Source organism: Canis aureus, chromosome 3 (genome assembly GCF_053574225.1).
Source record: "Canis aureus isolate CA01 chromosome 3, VMU_Caureus_v.1.0, whole genome shotgun sequence".
NCBI classification, from domain to species: domain Eukaryota; kingdom Metazoa; phylum Chordata; class Mammalia; order Carnivora; family Canidae; genus Canis; species Canis aureus.
Genome location: NC_135613.1, coordinates 80,670,672 through 80,687,162, shown reverse-complemented (window position 1 = coordinate 80,687,162; position 16,491 = coordinate 80,670,672). Strand labels below are relative to the sequence as shown.

Sequence of the window (16,491 nt, the reverse complement as noted above, 5' to 3'; positions counted from 1 at the left end):
ACTCAATGTTATCTATAGGGCTCTGTCTTTGCCCATTATTCTTTCTTTATTGCTCAAAGTAATGTTGTGAGACTGTTTTGTAAAAATCTGTCTTTCTGATTTCATAATGCTCCCAAATCTCTGTGTTTTTCAGGAGACAGCTGCATCCATTCAGAAACAGAGAACAAAATTTTGAGTTGGAATCCTCTTATTTTGCCACACGTGTCCAAGGACTGTACTGACAAGGCCACTTGGTCCCCTCCTGGCATTCCTTTAGACAGCCCTGCAGGGGTCCTTCAGTGACACTAAGAAACTCAAGAGTATGCAAATGACCAGTCATGTTCCCACTTCAAGCCAGTAACTGCACAAAACAGGCCCGGGGATGGACTGTGTGAAGGACAGGAGTTCCAATCAGAGAAAATCATTATTTATTTTTTGTAGTAGTGATGTCCTATGAATGTATCTTAAAATGTGTGCCCTTTTATATTATTTATGCCTTAAAATTTCCCTCTTCTCAACCCCTCCCTGAGTAGGAACCAACCTAGTTTTGCGTAGTTTTCAATCATCTGAGAGCGGTGGGATCGTTCCATGTTTCCGAGAACCTCCGTGACCGTAAGAGCTCCTTCTGCAAGGATCCAGCCTATTGGCCAATTTGGCTAAGAGGAAACTGAAGTTTTCAGATGGAAAGCTATCTTTTGATGATGTATTGTGTGATCAGACTTTCTGAGAACATTGGAAGTCACGTTCAGTTGTTAACCTAGTGTCTGTAATAGCAGGTGTCTTATGAATTTTATGAGTGTCTTCCACAAAAGTGACAGGTGATCTGTTGACTCTCTGTCTGCACATGGGCACAAATGATGTTCAGTTGTCTAGGCACAAGTAACGTCACAGACGGTGTTATGAACATGGTTGAAGTTAAGATCTGTGGGGTTATTGCCATGTACAGACAGGGAACGAGGCCGGAGAGAAAAAGATAGCCCTCTAGTCCCACTGCGTTAAAATTAGATTGGTTTATTATATTGTCACTATAGGGCTCTTTTTGACTATTTCTAAGAGTAGGAACAAAATGAATTTAAGGTGGTGACTTGGAAAGAGAGACTCACATCATGCTCCCAGTATCCCGCCACCCGATAGTTATTTTTCAAGCTTCCAACGTGGGCAATACTTGGAAGATGTGAGTGTCAGAAAAGATTTAGTTTGGTGGGAAAGGGGTATGGTTTGAAACTTCCTGACTTGTTTCAGAATGTCATCATTGTAAACACGCACCTGAAGCTTTGGCGAGCAGAGCCCATAAATCACAGTTATGGCTCCCTCTGAGTGACAAGGACATTTGCAGCTGCCTTTGGAAGGCTTTTCTTCTCCACTTCTAAAAAAAAAAAAAAAAACCCACAAAAAAAAAAAAACACTACTCCTATTTAATAGCTATTTTAATAGCGTCAGTCAAGCTTCAGTGGATCATTGCTCGTGATTCTCTTCATGAAGAGTCAAGCAGCTTCAGCATAAATGAAAAAAGTTCAGTTTCCCAGAAATTGCAGTGAAATAGACTAGAATACTATGTTAATCAACCGTCTGTAAACGCATCCGTATCCCCTTATATATGTCTACGTATCTTATAAATAGAGCTGTTAGTGAAATATGCTGTTTGAGCTGGGTCACTATGCAAGAATGCCTTCGAGTAGGATGTAGTGAATATAATTTCTGGGTCAGGTATTAGGAATGCTGTAGTAGAATCAAGTTCTCATTTCAGATGTCCATACTTCGAGTATACTGGATTTATCCTTCATGTGGTGTAGATGCAATTTAGCTTTTGGAGGGAATAGCTGCATCCCTATACTTTGGTGACTAGCAAAGGACAGAGTCCTAGGGCACAGACTCTGAAAACATATCCTGTGTTTTGCCAACCAAGATACAGCCATGCTGTCACAAAGGGAGGTTTAGAAAACTAGGGGGTAGATGTTTGTGGGCAGTCATTCTGATTCAGGAAACAGAGGTGTATTAGCATGAGCCTTAGGTCATAAACTGCTTTTAAAGATCGAGTTTGAATATGGGATTTGTCCACTAGGAAGAGAAGACGCCTTTCCTTTAGGGCAATCTCGTTGTGGACTGCTTTATTTATATGATTAGTAACGCTGTTTTAAGTGTTATCCCTTTTATTGTATTTTATTTATAAAAAATGCCTTTATATATTGAGACCTATAAATATAAATATAAATATATAAATATATATATAAAATTGCCTGACCGTTTAGGAGTTATGCATTCTCCCTAACCTGGAGTTGCTCTGAACGTGTATGACCTACAAAGCCACCCGCCCACAGTCCTGCCCGATGTCGCTTCCCCGGGAGGTCAGAGGACACGGGACAGGGTGGGCGAGGGCACCAGCATTTGTGGAGTGACTGCTGTGGCCCAGGCACCACGCTCGGCGCGGTCTCCGCTGCTCGTTAACCCTCCCGACAAGTCTGCGAAGCAGCCGCCACCGCAGAGCCTGCATTTCCACCCGATTTACCTGGAGCCGGAATCGAGCCTCCTTCCCCTTCTCCGCACCGCTTTCGAAGGCGCGCGGTTCGCTCCTGCAAGGGAAGCCGTCCAGGCTGCACCCCGGCCCCCAGCGCGGGGGCCTCTGTCCTAGGCGCCTGGCCAGGTCCCCGTGTCTCCCTGTGCCAGCCCTCGCCCCCACCCCGCCTGGGGACGCCATCCTCCCTGGGCTGCGTGGGCACCCCCCTGGCCAGGCCCCGTCATGCCTCCATCTGAGGATTCTCTGTGGTTCTGGGTTTTAGCATCTCGCTGTCCCCACCCCTTGCCCCGTGGCAGCCTCCGCTGCGTCCTTCGTCCCGCTGCGCACACGTGGTCTGGTGACAGGGGCCGTAAGGATGTCTGCTAACTCGCCGTGTCTCCCCCCTCCTGGAGTGTGGGCTTTTGCAAAAGCATTTCCTTCTGGGTTTGGCTTCCCTGGAGCGAGTCTGCGAAGACCAGTGCGTCCGTGTGGGGCCGACCACGTCCCAGAGGCCTCCCTCCGGATGCCCTAGTGCCAGGGCCTTGACTTCATGGTTTTGGGTTTCACCTGTGTTGCTCTGTTTTTTGTTGCGTTTTGTTTTTAAAGTAATGGCTTTGAGATGCATGTTTTTGTATCCTATTGAAAAGTATGTTTTATTTTCCTTTAAGTTGTAACATGTTTGGAACTGTACATATTCTAAATGATGTAGCGTTGACGGGTTTTATCTGGTTGATGTGACTTTATATTAAAAGAGCTCGCTGCTTTCCTGGAGAGTAGCACGTGAAGATGGGGATCCTCGGATAACTCCCTGTTTGTATAAAGCTGCTGATAGCTTGTGGTCGGGGTGGGTGCTCGTCTTACTCTGAAACTCTTTGGAATCTCCATCCTCATCCTCCCCTGGACATCCCCAGTGCACGTCCCAGAGCCAAGTGAGTTAATCCCTTCTGTTCGGACCGCAGAGATCCAGGCCCTGAAGGAACCGGCCAGGCCGTAGGGCAGCAAGTGTCTCGTGGGGAGGCTGTGCCCAAGCAGGCCGAGCCCCTCGGGAAGGAAGGGGGGAGGGCTGGAGAGCAGCCTGCGGAGCGTGGGGAGGGGGGCTTCGCCCGCTGTCTGGGTTTACCATTAGCTTGGCGCTGCATCTGTGGGAACTCCTGGGCAGGCGTTTAGCCTCCTCAAGAAGCGGCCCTAAAAAAAAACCTAATCAAACCGATCAAGGCTGCTTTGACCAGAAAGCCAACAGGGTCTTTGGCATGGGGTGGGGTGGGGCCTCGTTATATTTTATTTCCCGTGTTGAAATAAGCCTCCCTTAAACCTTAGCTCCAGTCCTGAGAGCCTTGAGAGAACTTGAAATCCCTTCTCTAATAAAGTCTAAATCTGTGAGAACCTAAGAAGCAACTTCAGTTTCTGTCCGATTCCCGTCTCCTTTCAGGCGCCACTTAGTCCTGGCAAGCTCGTCCCCTGGCTGTCTTGCTCTTGCTTCTCATCCGAGTCCCCCGCCGAGGCAGCTCTGAGTCCTGACTCTTCTAGTCAGTTGAACAAGCATTCATTTGTGTGTCACCCAGATTTCAGACACACGCACACACACACACTCACACTCACACTCTGGAGTCAGTGAGTCATGCTGGCAGCTGACAGTACGACTCTGGAACAGCCCCGGTCCCCTGTCAGCCAGCTCCCCAGCCTGGTGGCAAGAAGCTGCATCTGGAACACCTCTGCTCTGTCGTGTTGGCACAGACTCCTGGAGTCTAGTAACTGTGTGTCCCTCTGACCACTGCAGACGCAGTGACACTCCTACACCAGAGGTAAAAGACAAAGGCCCAGGGATGAGCACCTGGCTCCCCTGCCCCTCTGATTAGGCTGGTCCCATAATTGAAGCTTGTGCTCTTCAGAAAGGAATTTGAGATTTGGGAAATAACTCCTAGAAGAGCACGTTTCTTGCTACAGTGGAACGAAGGGAGCACATACCTCCACGTCCTCCTTCCCACCTCCTAGCTTCCTGCGGTAGGAGAACCTGCGATCCAGCCCACCCTGGGGTCAGCCTCTCCCTGTGGGAGTTGCAATTTGAAATAACCCTCTACTAGTGACGGCATCGAGTAGGATTTATTTAGCAACTGCTCAGTTCATGGGCTTTGTGTGGAAGCGGCCACCTCACTCAAACTGCACCAGGCACCGTTTCCAGAACCGTCCTCCCTTGGCCTTGGACACCCACTAGTCTTTACTCCAGTTGTGTGTCTTCCTCATCCTTCCACCTCTCTCTTCCCCAAGCTGGGCCAGGACTTCTCCTGTATCCAGGCCATTTACTTTGTCCTCGTGGGGAAGGCTGGGTGTTAAGGGGTGGGGAGGGAGGGCCGGTGTCTTGGCCATCTTGGTCTTAAGGCCAAGTGTGACAGAAGGATCTTTCCATCTCCCGCCTGTCCCCTCTATGCATGCTTGCACATTCCTGTTGGGGCCTCGTGAGGTCGTGGTCACAGTGATGGTGACGTTAACTAGGGCATCTGTGGGTTCTTGTGCAGGATCTGAGCCTGGGGTGGTGGGTGGTGGTTCAAGGTCTATAAAGAACAGACACAAGCAAAGGAGACAGACGCCTCGGGCGCGTCCTGGGTTGTTCACAGGACAAGACACTGAGTATAGTGCCTGGAACTCAGGACTGCTCCCCTTAACATATGGGTGATTTTGGGGATAAAACTGTGCTGACCTGCTGGTGCCTCCAGGCCTTCCCTTGAATCCCTGTATTGGTGACTTTGCTCCCTGAGGGTGAAATGGGAGAGAAGTCAATGACAGCCACACTTCCCCAGCCCGCCTTTCCAGTTACTGGAGAATCCCGACCCCCAGAATGACTGGGGTTCTCCACTCTCATGGGAACAAGCAACTGACCAAGGCCTGGAGGAAGAAAAGAAGGCACATTACTTGAGCCACCCAGCATAGATCTGGCAACAATAACCCTCCCTTCCCCCATAGGCTCCCCACTGGAGACCCCAGCACCCAGAGGGGATGGCCCCAGATGCCTGCAGTTGGGAGTTGGAGCCCGGATGGACAGCTAGCACTGGGGAGAGGTCACAGGGAAGAGCCCAGATGCCTTGCCCGGGAGAGTCTGCATCTCTCCTTGGATAGGTGTAGACCTGGCCCCCTTTGGAGTCCAGCAACCCAGCCCTTCGGCTACTACTCACAGGGCAAAGTCTCGGGGTGCCAGGCAGCAGGCTGGAACACCAGGAGGGAGGCCACCGTTGCCACCACCACTCCTGTGCCTGCTGCACCCAGCACTGCCGGATAGGCGCTGAAGGGGGGCTCCGCTAAGGGGACAGTGCTGGTTACATGGCTTTGGAGCCACTACTGAACTTGAAACAAGGGCTCAGCGGGCAGCGAGCAGGCAAGGCCCTGCAGTGGGAGTCACGAGCAAGACGGCCCCACGGCGACCAAGGTCAAGTCTTTCCCAAGGAAAGAGGTGCTCGGCATGCCTCTGCTCTCGAGCTCTCGAGGCTCCAGCCAAGCCCCCCATTTCTGGCTCAGAAGGCGGCAGGCCAGTTATCTCGGCAGCTTGGGGCTGAAGGGAAGAACACCCTGAGACAAGGAGTTGCCGGGATGGAGGGAGAGCAGCGGGGAGCTGACAGCCCACCTGCGCCCCCGGGGGGGGGGGGTGACACTGAGGCACAGAGCTGGGCCCCTGCTCTTCCTTGATCACCAGCACCCCGTCCCACCCCCTGTGGCCCCGACCCTGGCCTGGGGCCTCCGGAGCCTCCCAGAGAGGGATGGGCAAGACAGAGGAGAGAGAGGGGTGGATGCGGTGGGTGAGGGGGGGGCAAAGGGGGGGATAAGGGACTCCCCGGGAGGAGGAAAGGAAGGGACTCGTGGGTGGCTCAGGCTCAGAGCGTCTGCCTTTGGGTCAGGGTGTGATCCTGGGGTCCCGGGATCGAGTCCCCTGTCCGGCCCCCGCAGGGAATCTGCTTCTCCCTCTGCGTGTGTCTCTGCCTCTCTGTGTGTCTCTCGTGAATACATAAATAGAATATTTTTAAAAATGATAAAAGAGGACGAGGAACCGGGTGAGTCGGTTTTGCAGAGAAAGGCTGAGTCCGCGTGGCCTGCACCTGGGGTCCCCCTCCGAGGGGTGTCAGGCCAGGACGCGGAAGGCGCAGCGGGCGCCGGGGTCCAAGCTCCCCAGCATTGGGGGGCCCTGCAGTGCGGCGCGAGGTCCCCGGCCGCCGCCTCCCAGCCCCGGCTCCCGGGCTCGCCCGGGACACCTGCACCGCACCTGCCGCAGGGGCGCCCGCAGGTGGGCGGCGGATGGGGACGCTGGGGGAGGACGGGCGCCCGGCACCTGCACCCCACCCCGCCGGCGCTACCCGGTCGTCCCTGCGCGAGGCGGAGAGCCTGCCCTGCCCACCGCACGGGGCCCTTAGGCTGCGCCCAGGAGTGCCCCGACTCCCGTGCCCGCCAGCCCGCTGCCTTCGCGTCTACACTCGCTCTGTCGGCGCCCCGGGAGCCCCGCGCCCGCGCCCCGGACCCACGCGGCACCTCCCGCAGGGCGCTCGGGCACTCGCCGTGGGTGGGCGCCCCCGGGGCGCGCGGGGTCAGGGCTCAGTGCCGAGGTGGAGCCGCCGCCGGGGTCCCCGCCAGAGGAGCGGGGCGGGCGGCGTGTCCCCCAGGAGGGCGCACCCCAGCCTGGCCTCTCCGCCTCCCGGCACCGGCCCCCGGGCTGGGCCACCGCCAGCTGCGGAGCTTCTGCGGGGACGCAGAGGGCAAGGCTGGGGGGACCCCGCGCCCCGGCTGCTGGGGAGGCTGGGGGGGGTCCCCGAGGCGGCCGGGATGAGGAGGGAGAGAGGAGGTGAGGGCGGATGCCCACCCAGTCCGCTCCAGATCTCCCGAGGGTGCCGGTGCGCCTGCCTGCCCCCTGCTCCCCGCCCACGGGTGCGCCCCTGCCCTACTCACCTCTGTGTCAAGCGCCTCCCTGCCCGCACCTGCCGAGGGGCCCCCTCCTCCCTAATGGCCCACCAGTTCCTTGCCCCCCGGGGACCCAGGCTGGCCCCAGAGCAGGTGCTCTCTTTATGGACTGAGTCCCAAAGACCCAGAGTTTCAGGTGTCAGTGACTCTCCTAGGATGGAATTTCCAGCGCCGAGACTGGAGGGAGGGAGGGAAGTATTCCCAGTGGAGGGCCTGGGCCGTGCAGGCTGCCACCCAGCCCCCGAGACCAAGGGGAAATCATTTCGTGGGAACCGTTATAGGGGCGGCTCCTCTGTGCGCTTTTCTCCTATCTTTCACTTCAATATTTACCTTTCTTCTTGAGTTGGCGATAAATAGGACTGGCAGGGCTGGATGGAGAGAGTAAGAAACCGGACCCAAACCCTATAGGCAGTGAGAGAGGCAGAGGCCTCTGACACCTGAACCGTGGATGCAGGTCAGGAATAATAATCAGGCATCTCTCATGCAAATTGATGCAAATGAAGGAGACGGAATCCCTGGCCAGCTGGAGGGGGGCTGTCCCACAGCGGTTGCCCGGCCACATGTGACCCTAGAAGGCTTGCAGTGTGGCCAGCTCACGTCAACATGTGCTGTAACTACAGCAGATTTTGAGGACAGTAGAATAGGATACCTCATTCATAATGTTTTATTATTATACATCAAGGTAATAATGTATTGGATATATTGAATTCAATCAAACGTTTCTCTTGTTTCTTTTTATTTTTTCACATGTGGCTACTAGAAAAATTTAAATGATATAAATGGCTCACATTATATTTTTATTGGACAACACAGACCCAGACCAAACCCCCTAATTTCATGGATCAAAAAAACCTTGGATCCTTAGGAGATGAGATGACTCCGTCTCCTGACTCACTTTGCATTCCAGCACAGACAGCCGCCAGAGCCCCTCATCCGGGTTCCAAAGGGCTGCTGTCCCACCTCAGCCCTCAGAACTAAGCCAGCAGCCCCCACTCACCCAGCTGGAGCTGGCAGTGGGGGTCAGGGACCCTGAGGGGGCGAGTACCCCGGCAGGTGAACTCTCAGCCAGCCAGGTCTTCCTGGGCCTGCAGCAGATGGACAGACGGCCAGCGAGGGGCTGCTGCTGTCCATCCCGCCAGCTCGGCATGGCAGGGGGCTCGCCTCCAGGCCACTCACAGCTCAGCATGATGAACTGGTCTCCCACGGTGGCTGTGGTCCAGCAGGTAGGGCTCCAGGGGTGGGGGTCCCCTAGACAAGGAATAATGGCTCAGTATGGCCCTATAGGAGGACAGAGGGCTTGGTAGGCCTACTCCTTCCTTCCTTCCTTCCTTCCTTCCTTCCTTCCTTCCTTCCTTCCTTCTTTCCTTCCTTCCTTCCTTCCCTTATTGTTTTTTAAAGATTTTATTTATTTACTTATTTTAGAGAAAGAGAGAGAGAGAGCACAAGTGGGAGGGGTGGAGGGAGAGGGAGAGAATCTCAAGCAGACTCCTGCCGTGGGGCTCAGGTCATGACCCTGAGATCATGACCTGAGTTGAAACCAAGAGTCAGATGCTTTACTGACTGAGCCACCCAGGCACCCCTCCTTCCTTCATCTATTGCTTCACTCACTCATTCCCTCATTGCCTCAGTGACTCATTCATTCATTCATTCACCATTCACGGAGGGCTAGCCACATGCCAGAGAAATTGTGGGAACAGATGCCAAGCAAACTATTACAATATAATTTGATAAATGCCAGAGTATAGGTAGAAAGACAAACTCTGGGGCCTCAGGGAGGAGGACTTTGAAGATAGGATGGCATTCGAACTTGGTCTTGGGGGGTGGTTAGGAGTTTACAAAGCAGAGAGAAGGCTAATAGCAAGAGGGCAGTGGTAGTGTAAGGTCGATGACAGCCTGCTGACCCTAGGGGCTGGGAGACAGGAGGTTGGCCCGACCTGCAGGGGCCAGAGCGGTGTGGCTGGAGACCCGGCTGGAGCGAGGAGGCGTTGGGAGGGAGGGTCTGAGCTGAGTGCGGCCCACCTCCTTGTTCCACAGCCAGTTTTGGAGTTTGTGATCCGGACCCCCACCCCAGGTCCCAGGGCCCCCACCCACACCTCGGCCTGGACCATCAGAGCCCGGCTGTGTCCTGAGTCCTCTCACACAGCGTGATCCTGCAGAGGGTGGGCAGCGCCAGGGCCAGGTGCTGGCCGGTGCAGGCGCAAACACACAGCCGCTGGGGAGCCGGGCGGCTGGTGACTCCAGGTGACGTTGCTGAGAGCAGTAGGGCCAGTTCCCTGGGGCCCTCCCCCCGGCAGCTGGGCAGTTGGAAGCCCCCTGGGCCAGGTGCAGACCAAAATCACAGCCTCGAGGGTGGGGGGCACAGTTCAAGAGGGCTGGCTCTCAGGGGGATCTGGGTGGAGAAATGGGTGAGGATGGGGTTGGGGGGAGACTTCACGGCCAGCGCACTGCAGCACCCCCGGGCCAGCTGGGGGCCGGAGGCCACAGGGTGAGGGGTAGGAGAAGTGGGTGGGGGGGGAAGGATGGATTCTTCTGGGGGGCTGGTGAGCAAAGAGCTGAGCTGTCGGGTCAGGAGGCGGAGGCGGAGGGGGTGAGCCGGGGTTCGGCATCCCTGAGGAGTCCCAGGGGCCCATGGAAGCCCCTGCCCGGGGAGGCTCCCCATCACCCGATCTCTTTGCCACTGGGCCCTTTGCTTCTCGGTCACTCCCCAGCCTACTCTGTGCCTTAGTTCAGTCCCCAAGGCCACAGGAAGGATCCCTTGGGGATGCGGCCCAGGGGCCGTGGCCCTCCCCACGCACTCCCGGCGGACGCTGAGCCTGGTGGCGGTCTGGGCGCGGGTGTCCAGGCGGCTGCTGCGGGGCGGCAGGTGTACAGGCCCGCGTGGACGCGGCTGGCGCAGGCGATGACGGAGGCCCGCTGTGGACCGGACTGTGGTCACGAGCCGCACCTAGTGACTCGGGGGGCTGGATGCGGCCCGGCAGCTCAGGGTCACCTCTCCCCTCCCCCTGCTCCGCGGTGGTCACGGGACTGGACCATCTGCAGGCGAGGAAGACTCGCCCCTGTCCCGTCCTCACCCCTCCGCTCGCTCATAGAATCTTCGCCGGACTTGCCCACCGGCCGCCAGGCGTGTCTCACGTACCGACTGTGTCAAGCACTGGGCGAGGCCCCCAAGGAACTCAGGCCCGGGGCCAGGTGGGTGTTCAGGGGCCGTGGGGGCAACCACCCTAGGCCGTGGGAGGCTCCCCGGGGCCCTGAGTCGGGGGGACGGCAGCAGAGAGGTAGGGCGCCGACCTTCCGGGTTTGCCCAGGATCGAGGGGCTTCTTGGGCCTGGCACAGTTGGCCCTTGAGACGGGGGAGGGCGGAAACAGGGCGTGAAGGCGCCCCGGAGCGGGATCCCAGAGCCAGCCCCTCTCACTTCTTGGGGTCACACTGTCTTCCCTTCTCTCCTGCGTCCCCTCTTTCTGATTCCCAGAAAGGACTGAATTCTCTGCCTGCTTGCATTCTGCTCCTGCTCCTCTGTTTTTCCCAAGAGCTGCTCATCTGTCTCCTCCATGGTCCTGAGTTTGCAAATCCCCGACCAACCCCCACCACCAGGACAGACATCACTAGTCCTGGCTTTTTAAATCCTCTGGACCTGCCTCCTCCAAGAGATATACGTGAGCCACAGATCTTTTAGAATTGGCCCGCAGCCAAATCTTTTTTTTCAAAGGTATTTATTTATTTATTTATTTATTTATTTATTATAGACATAGAGAGAGGCAGAGACACAGGAGGAGGGAGAAGCAGGCTCCATGCCGGGAGCCCTACGTGGGACTCGATCCCGGGTCTCCAGGATCACGCCCTGGGCCAAAGGCAGGTGCTAAACTGCTGAGGCACCCAGGGATCCCCCTGCAGCCAGATCTTAAAAAGGAAAAATAACTAAACCCACCCAACCAAAAAGCACAAATGGGTTTTAATAATCGTAATAATATTTTGTATTTAACCAAATACATCCAGAATATTATTTCTGTGTATAATCAAAAAATTATTGATGAGTTATTATAAATATATATATTTTTAGACAAAGTCTTCAAAATCCAGTGTGCATTTGGTAGGTTGAGCACACCTGCTCGGTTCTGGCAAATCTCCAGGGCTCGGAGCCACGCAGATGGCAGCCACGTTGGACAGGGCAGCTCTAGACCATCCTAGTCTTGTTCCTTTGCACAAACTTCTTTTTTTTTTTTCTTCACACAAACTTCTAGTTTCATCTTTAATTTTTTTTTTTTAATTTGCAGAAGTTCATTAGCTTTATTTGTTCTCTTTACTATTCTGGCCTTTTGTCCGCTTTTGTATCAGTTGCTACTTCCTCCTGGTTGCTAGTTTTGGAGTTCCTTGCAAGTTCTGAGAAGTGATCCGTGTTTGGTCTCTGTGCTTTAAAGACAAACTTCTGATTTTCAACTCCAAACTCTCAGCCTCCGACATGGGGCCAACTTGCTGCCCTCTCTCCCTACTGTGTCCCTCCTCCCGGTTTCCTCAGGGTCCCTCAGGGTTCCGCTCATCCCTGAGAGGCCTTCCGGCTTAGTCCAAAGGCAGGCTCCGCAGGTCACCCCTTTTACTGTCATTAGGGGCTAAGTTGTGACTTTGAATGCATGCTCATTTTTCTGGGAAAAGGGGCTCGTACCTGGAGAAGGTTACAACCCCTGTACTAGGCCTGTATCTGGTAGCGGGGGTACGGTGCCCTGCTGTCCTGGCCTCCTGGCACCACTCAGCGGGCTGGGGCAGTCCTGGGGGCCCTGGGGGTGTCAGGAGGCCACGTACAGATGGGTAGGGAGGTGCCAGCCCCCCCAATCTGACTCACAGATGACATCAAGGAAGGTCCCATCACTGCTCGGCCGGTTGACCGTGTTGTGGACACTGCATACGTACCAGCCCAGGTGCGTCCTGTTGACTGGGTCCAGCTGAAGCCATTGGTCTGACACATCCACCCGAGGTACCCGATGTCACCAGGCGAACGTCATGGGCTCTGTGCCCTCCCGTACTGCACATGTGGCAGCCACGGAGGTCCCCTCCACTGGGGATGGGTCACTCAGCCTCACCTGGGGCTTCGATACGGGCACTGGCCAGGAGAAGGAGCCGCCCTGCAGCTGTCACACCTGAGCCGTGCCCTTGCTGGCTGCAGGTTGGCCTGCCCACCGCCCCCACCATCCCCTCCTTGTGATTCCAGGTCTTCCCACTCCCTGGTCGTGGACCCAGCCTGCTGCAATGGGAGACACGTGCAAATAGAGGCAAACAGCAGGCAGAGCCACTCAGGGGGGCCGGTCCCTGGCAGGCCCCTCGCCCAGCGCGGCCTGGGGGGCGGGAGCAGGCATGCAGCGGGCCCGCCGTGCGCAGGGCCTGGCCCGGGGGTGGTCAGGCGGCCTCCCGCAGCCTCCGCAGCCTCCGCAGCACCAGGCTGCTGTTCCGCAGACTCACGGCCCCCAGAGCCCAGGCCCCGGCCTCCACCGTGGACTCTGCTCCATGGGTGATGGCCACAGGCCAGGCCTCAGTGAGCCCAGGGGGTGAAGCTCCAGGAGACCCGTAGAGGCCGGGGCCAGAGCCCCAGGCCAGCTCCACAGAGTCCCCCCCCCCCCCCGTGCTCCCTGAACCGCGTGGCCTCTGTCAGGGGCTCCCTGGGGCCACTGGGCCGCCCTGGGGACAGAGCGGTGATGCAGGACATCTGGGCGGTGCTGGGCTCTCCTCCCGCCCCTCCTTGGGCCCCCGCTCCTTTTCCCCGGAGATGGTGGGGACAGGACAGTTGGTGGGGTTTTCTTTTTAGGATGTTCTTATTTATTCATGAGAGACACAGAGAGAGAGAGAGAGGCAGAGACACAGGCAGAGGGAGAGGCAGGCTCCATGCACGGAGCCTGATGCGGAACTCGATCCCGGTACCCCAGGGTCATGCCCCGGGCGGAAGGCAGATGCTCAACCGCTGGGTCCCCCAGGGGCCCCGGCAGGCCAGTTTCTGAGCGAGCTTTGGGGTTTCCTGTCTGGCTGTGCCCTCGCAGCAGACAGCCCAGGGGGATCCTTGACTGCGATCTGGGAACCGCCCGGAGCTGAGGTTTCCACCCCCTGAGCCATCAGACCGCCCTGGAGGCTCGATACAAATATGCATCCCTGGGCCTCATCCCAGACCGGAGTCGGAGTCCCCAGGGCGTTGGCCCGGGCATCTGTGCTGTCAACGGGCATCCGGAGGCCAATCTGCTGATCAGCCCGAGACTGGGACATCCACACGGCCACCGGCAGCTCCGGCTCTGCGGGTGTCTGAGGCTTCCAGGGGATTCCAGACCCACTGCCCGAAGGGACGGTGACCGCGGCCTGCCACCCGCCCATCCAGCCTTCAGTCGTCGGCCGGTCATTAGGCGCTGCCTGCTGCGTCCCGGGCACAGGGTGGCGATGACACGGGAGGAGGCCCATCCCTGCTCTCAGGGGGCGCTCGGTCTCCCCGGGGGTCTGACATGAGTTCTTCCTCTGTGCGAGGCCCTGCCCGTGGGGTACGGGTCCACCCGCACCCTGACAGTAATAGCGCCCCCCTGAGACTGAGCGGGAAGTCACTCCTTCTAGAACCACAGGGTAGATGGTGGAGCTGGGGGGGCCTCTTTCCCAATAGCAGACTCTTCCCGCTGCTGCCAGCTTCTCCAGGGACAGAAGGGGACCCAGGCATGGAGCTGGAGGGGAGGGACCAAGGGCCAAATTCTGCCGTTTCATTGATCCAGAAGCAAAACCCTTCGCCCCCAAGCCTGTGGACCCTGCTCTGGCCCAAGCTACCAGCCTCTCCCACCGAGACTACTGGTCTCCCACTGCTCTCAGCCACCTGCAGACCATCCACCCTCGAGGGAAGCCCAGAGCCGACCGTGTCACTCCATGCTTACCACAGTGGCCTGGTCAGGATAACCCCAGACTTCTGAGGGTAACACAGAATGTTCTCTGTCTTCCGGCCCTGCCTCCCCCGCCTGGCACAGAGGGGTGGCTCAGGGCGGGCTGGCCAAGGTCTAGCGGAGAAGCAGAGTTGGTGGACTTCATCGAATGGCCACACAAGTGTTAAAGGGGGATCCCGAGGAAGAAAAAGGGAGAAACAACGGGGTATGGGGACGTGGTCTGGGCATCACTCACCTGCGGCCCCTCCGTGCAGAAGGCAGAGGGGCGTCAGCACAGGACGCCGAGCCGTCTGCGCGGAGCCCTCTGACCCACCATGGCCTCGTCTCCCCGGGTGGCTGCCCATCGGGGCTCCTGCCTGACGCTTGGGCACTTTCTCTCCAGAGCAAAGCCCAGCCCAGGAAGGATTGGGGGTCTGGCTCGGGTTGCCAGCCTTGGCCTTCTGCCCCCTGCCCCCCTCAACCCCCGCTCTCCTGTTACCCTCACTGGCCCGACGACAAGTGAATTATTTACCTGGTGATTCACTCCATCCATAATGCAGAGCTGGGGAGGGCAAGATGTGGCCGGGGCAGATCTAGGGGACCCCCCAAGCTCCCTGCATTTTTATTTTAATTATAGTATAAAACTAGAGATAGTATAAAACTGATCATAGAGTCGAAAACAGCCCCAAACTCATCGAATTGAACCACCTGCCCAGCGTGCACGGTCCCCCAGGCCTCAGGGACAAGGAGATTCAAACACGCCTTCGAATGCCCTCCGCCCCTCTTGTGTTTTGCTCGTGTTTTGTTGGGAGAAGCTGGTAGAAGGTGGAAGGAGCTGGGAGTCAGACACAGCGCCAGAGTTCGGGTTTGACTGACGGGCTGTGAAACTTCAGGAAGTTTCTGAACCTCTCTGAGCTTTCGTTCCTCCACAGATAAATGGGGGTAGTAACACCTTCTTTCTTGTAAAAATTGTTGTGGGTATTAAGTGAAAACTTTATATTAGCATATGGGGGGCTTCTCGGGTGCTAGTAATGTCCTGTTTCTTGACCTGGGTAGGGGTTGCAGCTCACCAAGCTGTACATTTGTGTTTTATATACTTCTCCGCACGCTTGATAAAATTCTCTCTCTCACAGACACACACACACATGCACACACTCAGTGAACAAGGCCCCGCGTGGAGTTGGTGCCCCATCCTTCACACTCCCAGGCAGATCTGAGCTACGATGCACGGACCTGGTGCTGGAACGGAGACCAGCTCTCCTGCTGCCCCCTGACAGACAGCCTGACGTGAGGTCAGTTTTCCATCCTCTGCTGCTGGGGTTGGGTGTAGGGTGAGATTTCCAGACCCCAGTGAGCTGGGGGATCTGATGTCTGGTGTCGGGTTCATCAGGGCTCAGCCGGGACAGGAGTTGTCAGAGCTGAGTGTCCACAGGCTCCTCCTGGCCCAGAGGTGCTCACCTCACCGTGGCCCTCTTGGTTTCTTACTTGGCCTACAGGATGGTGGACGGGCCCCTGTCTCACTCTCATTCAACCGTGGCCAAGATCCTTCCATGCCCTTCACGGGGTCACGACCTTATTCCTATCCTAACTTGGCTTCTCGAGCAGAATGGCAGATGGTCCTTGGGATCCAGGCTCCCACGTGGTGGGAATGGCATGTTTTCTTGACCCTACTGACCTGTCATTTTGATCTCCCCTTCCCAAACTGGGAATGTCTTAATGTTTCTTTGGGAGCCAAGGATGGGCATCTGGCACTGCCTTCCACCTCAGGGTGGGCGGCCCATCTTTGGAGACAACATGAGCATTCGGGCAGGGTGAATCAGGGAACTTTAAGGATACTCGGTCTTGCAGGGAGATTTTATGCTGGCCTTGACGTTAACCTCTTGGGCTTGTGGAACTGGGCCCTGCAGTCAGCCTTTTCTCCCCCAGGCCCATGAGGATCACAGGAGATATGGGTAGTGCTCCTCCACCCACTCTGTCTCTTTAGTAAGGGAGACTCTAGAAGGGAGAATCAGGGAAGAAGGTGTATTAGGATTCTCCAGAGAAATAGAACTGGATGGATGTGTGTGCATATAGAGAAAGAGGTTTATTTTAAGAAATGGGCTCCTGGGGGCTAGCAAGACCCCAGATCTGCAGTCAGCAAGCTGGAGACCCAGCAGGGGCTGTGATGTAAGTTCCAGTTTGAAGACTGGCAAGCTTGAGAGCCCAGAGGAGCT

The 16,491-nt window shown here is 56.5% G+C and overlaps 2 protein-coding genes across 5 annotated transcripts in view; one reads left to right on the top strand and one right to left on the bottom strand.

Annotated features, from left to right (window-relative positions):
• Positions 1–3,266, top strand: part of CDON (cell adhesion associated, oncogene regulated) — a 99,260-nt gene extending 95,994 nt beyond the window's left edge. For all 4 annotated transcript variants that reach the window (XM_077894106.1, XM_077894102.1, XM_077894103.1 and 1 more), the window contains one exon: positions 134–3,266. In XM_077894106.1, the coding sequence (XP_077750232.1) occupies positions 134–282 (149 nt within the window). In that variant the 3' untranslated portion in view covers positions 283–3,266. The remainder of the gene's footprint in view (positions 1–133) is intronic.
• Positions 3,267–4,681: 1,415 nt separating this feature from the next.
• Positions 4,682–14,643, bottom strand: VSIG10L2 (V-set and immunoglobulin domain containing 10 like 2). Its single transcript, XM_077883288.1, is given in 19 exon segments — positions 4,682–5,022; positions 5,169–5,217; positions 5,325–5,353; positions 5,641–5,763; positions 7,053–7,157; positions 7,160–7,189; positions 8,406–8,513; positions 8,516–8,656; positions 9,548–9,605; positions 9,608–9,639; positions 9,642–9,797; positions 10,202–10,267; positions 10,270–10,314; positions 10,317–10,349; positions 10,352–10,410; positions 12,189–12,523; positions 12,804–12,949; positions 13,352–14,089; positions 14,535–14,643. Coding segments are annotated over 19 exon segments (2,703 nt in total).
• Positions 14,644–16,491: the final 1,848 nt, after the last annotated feature.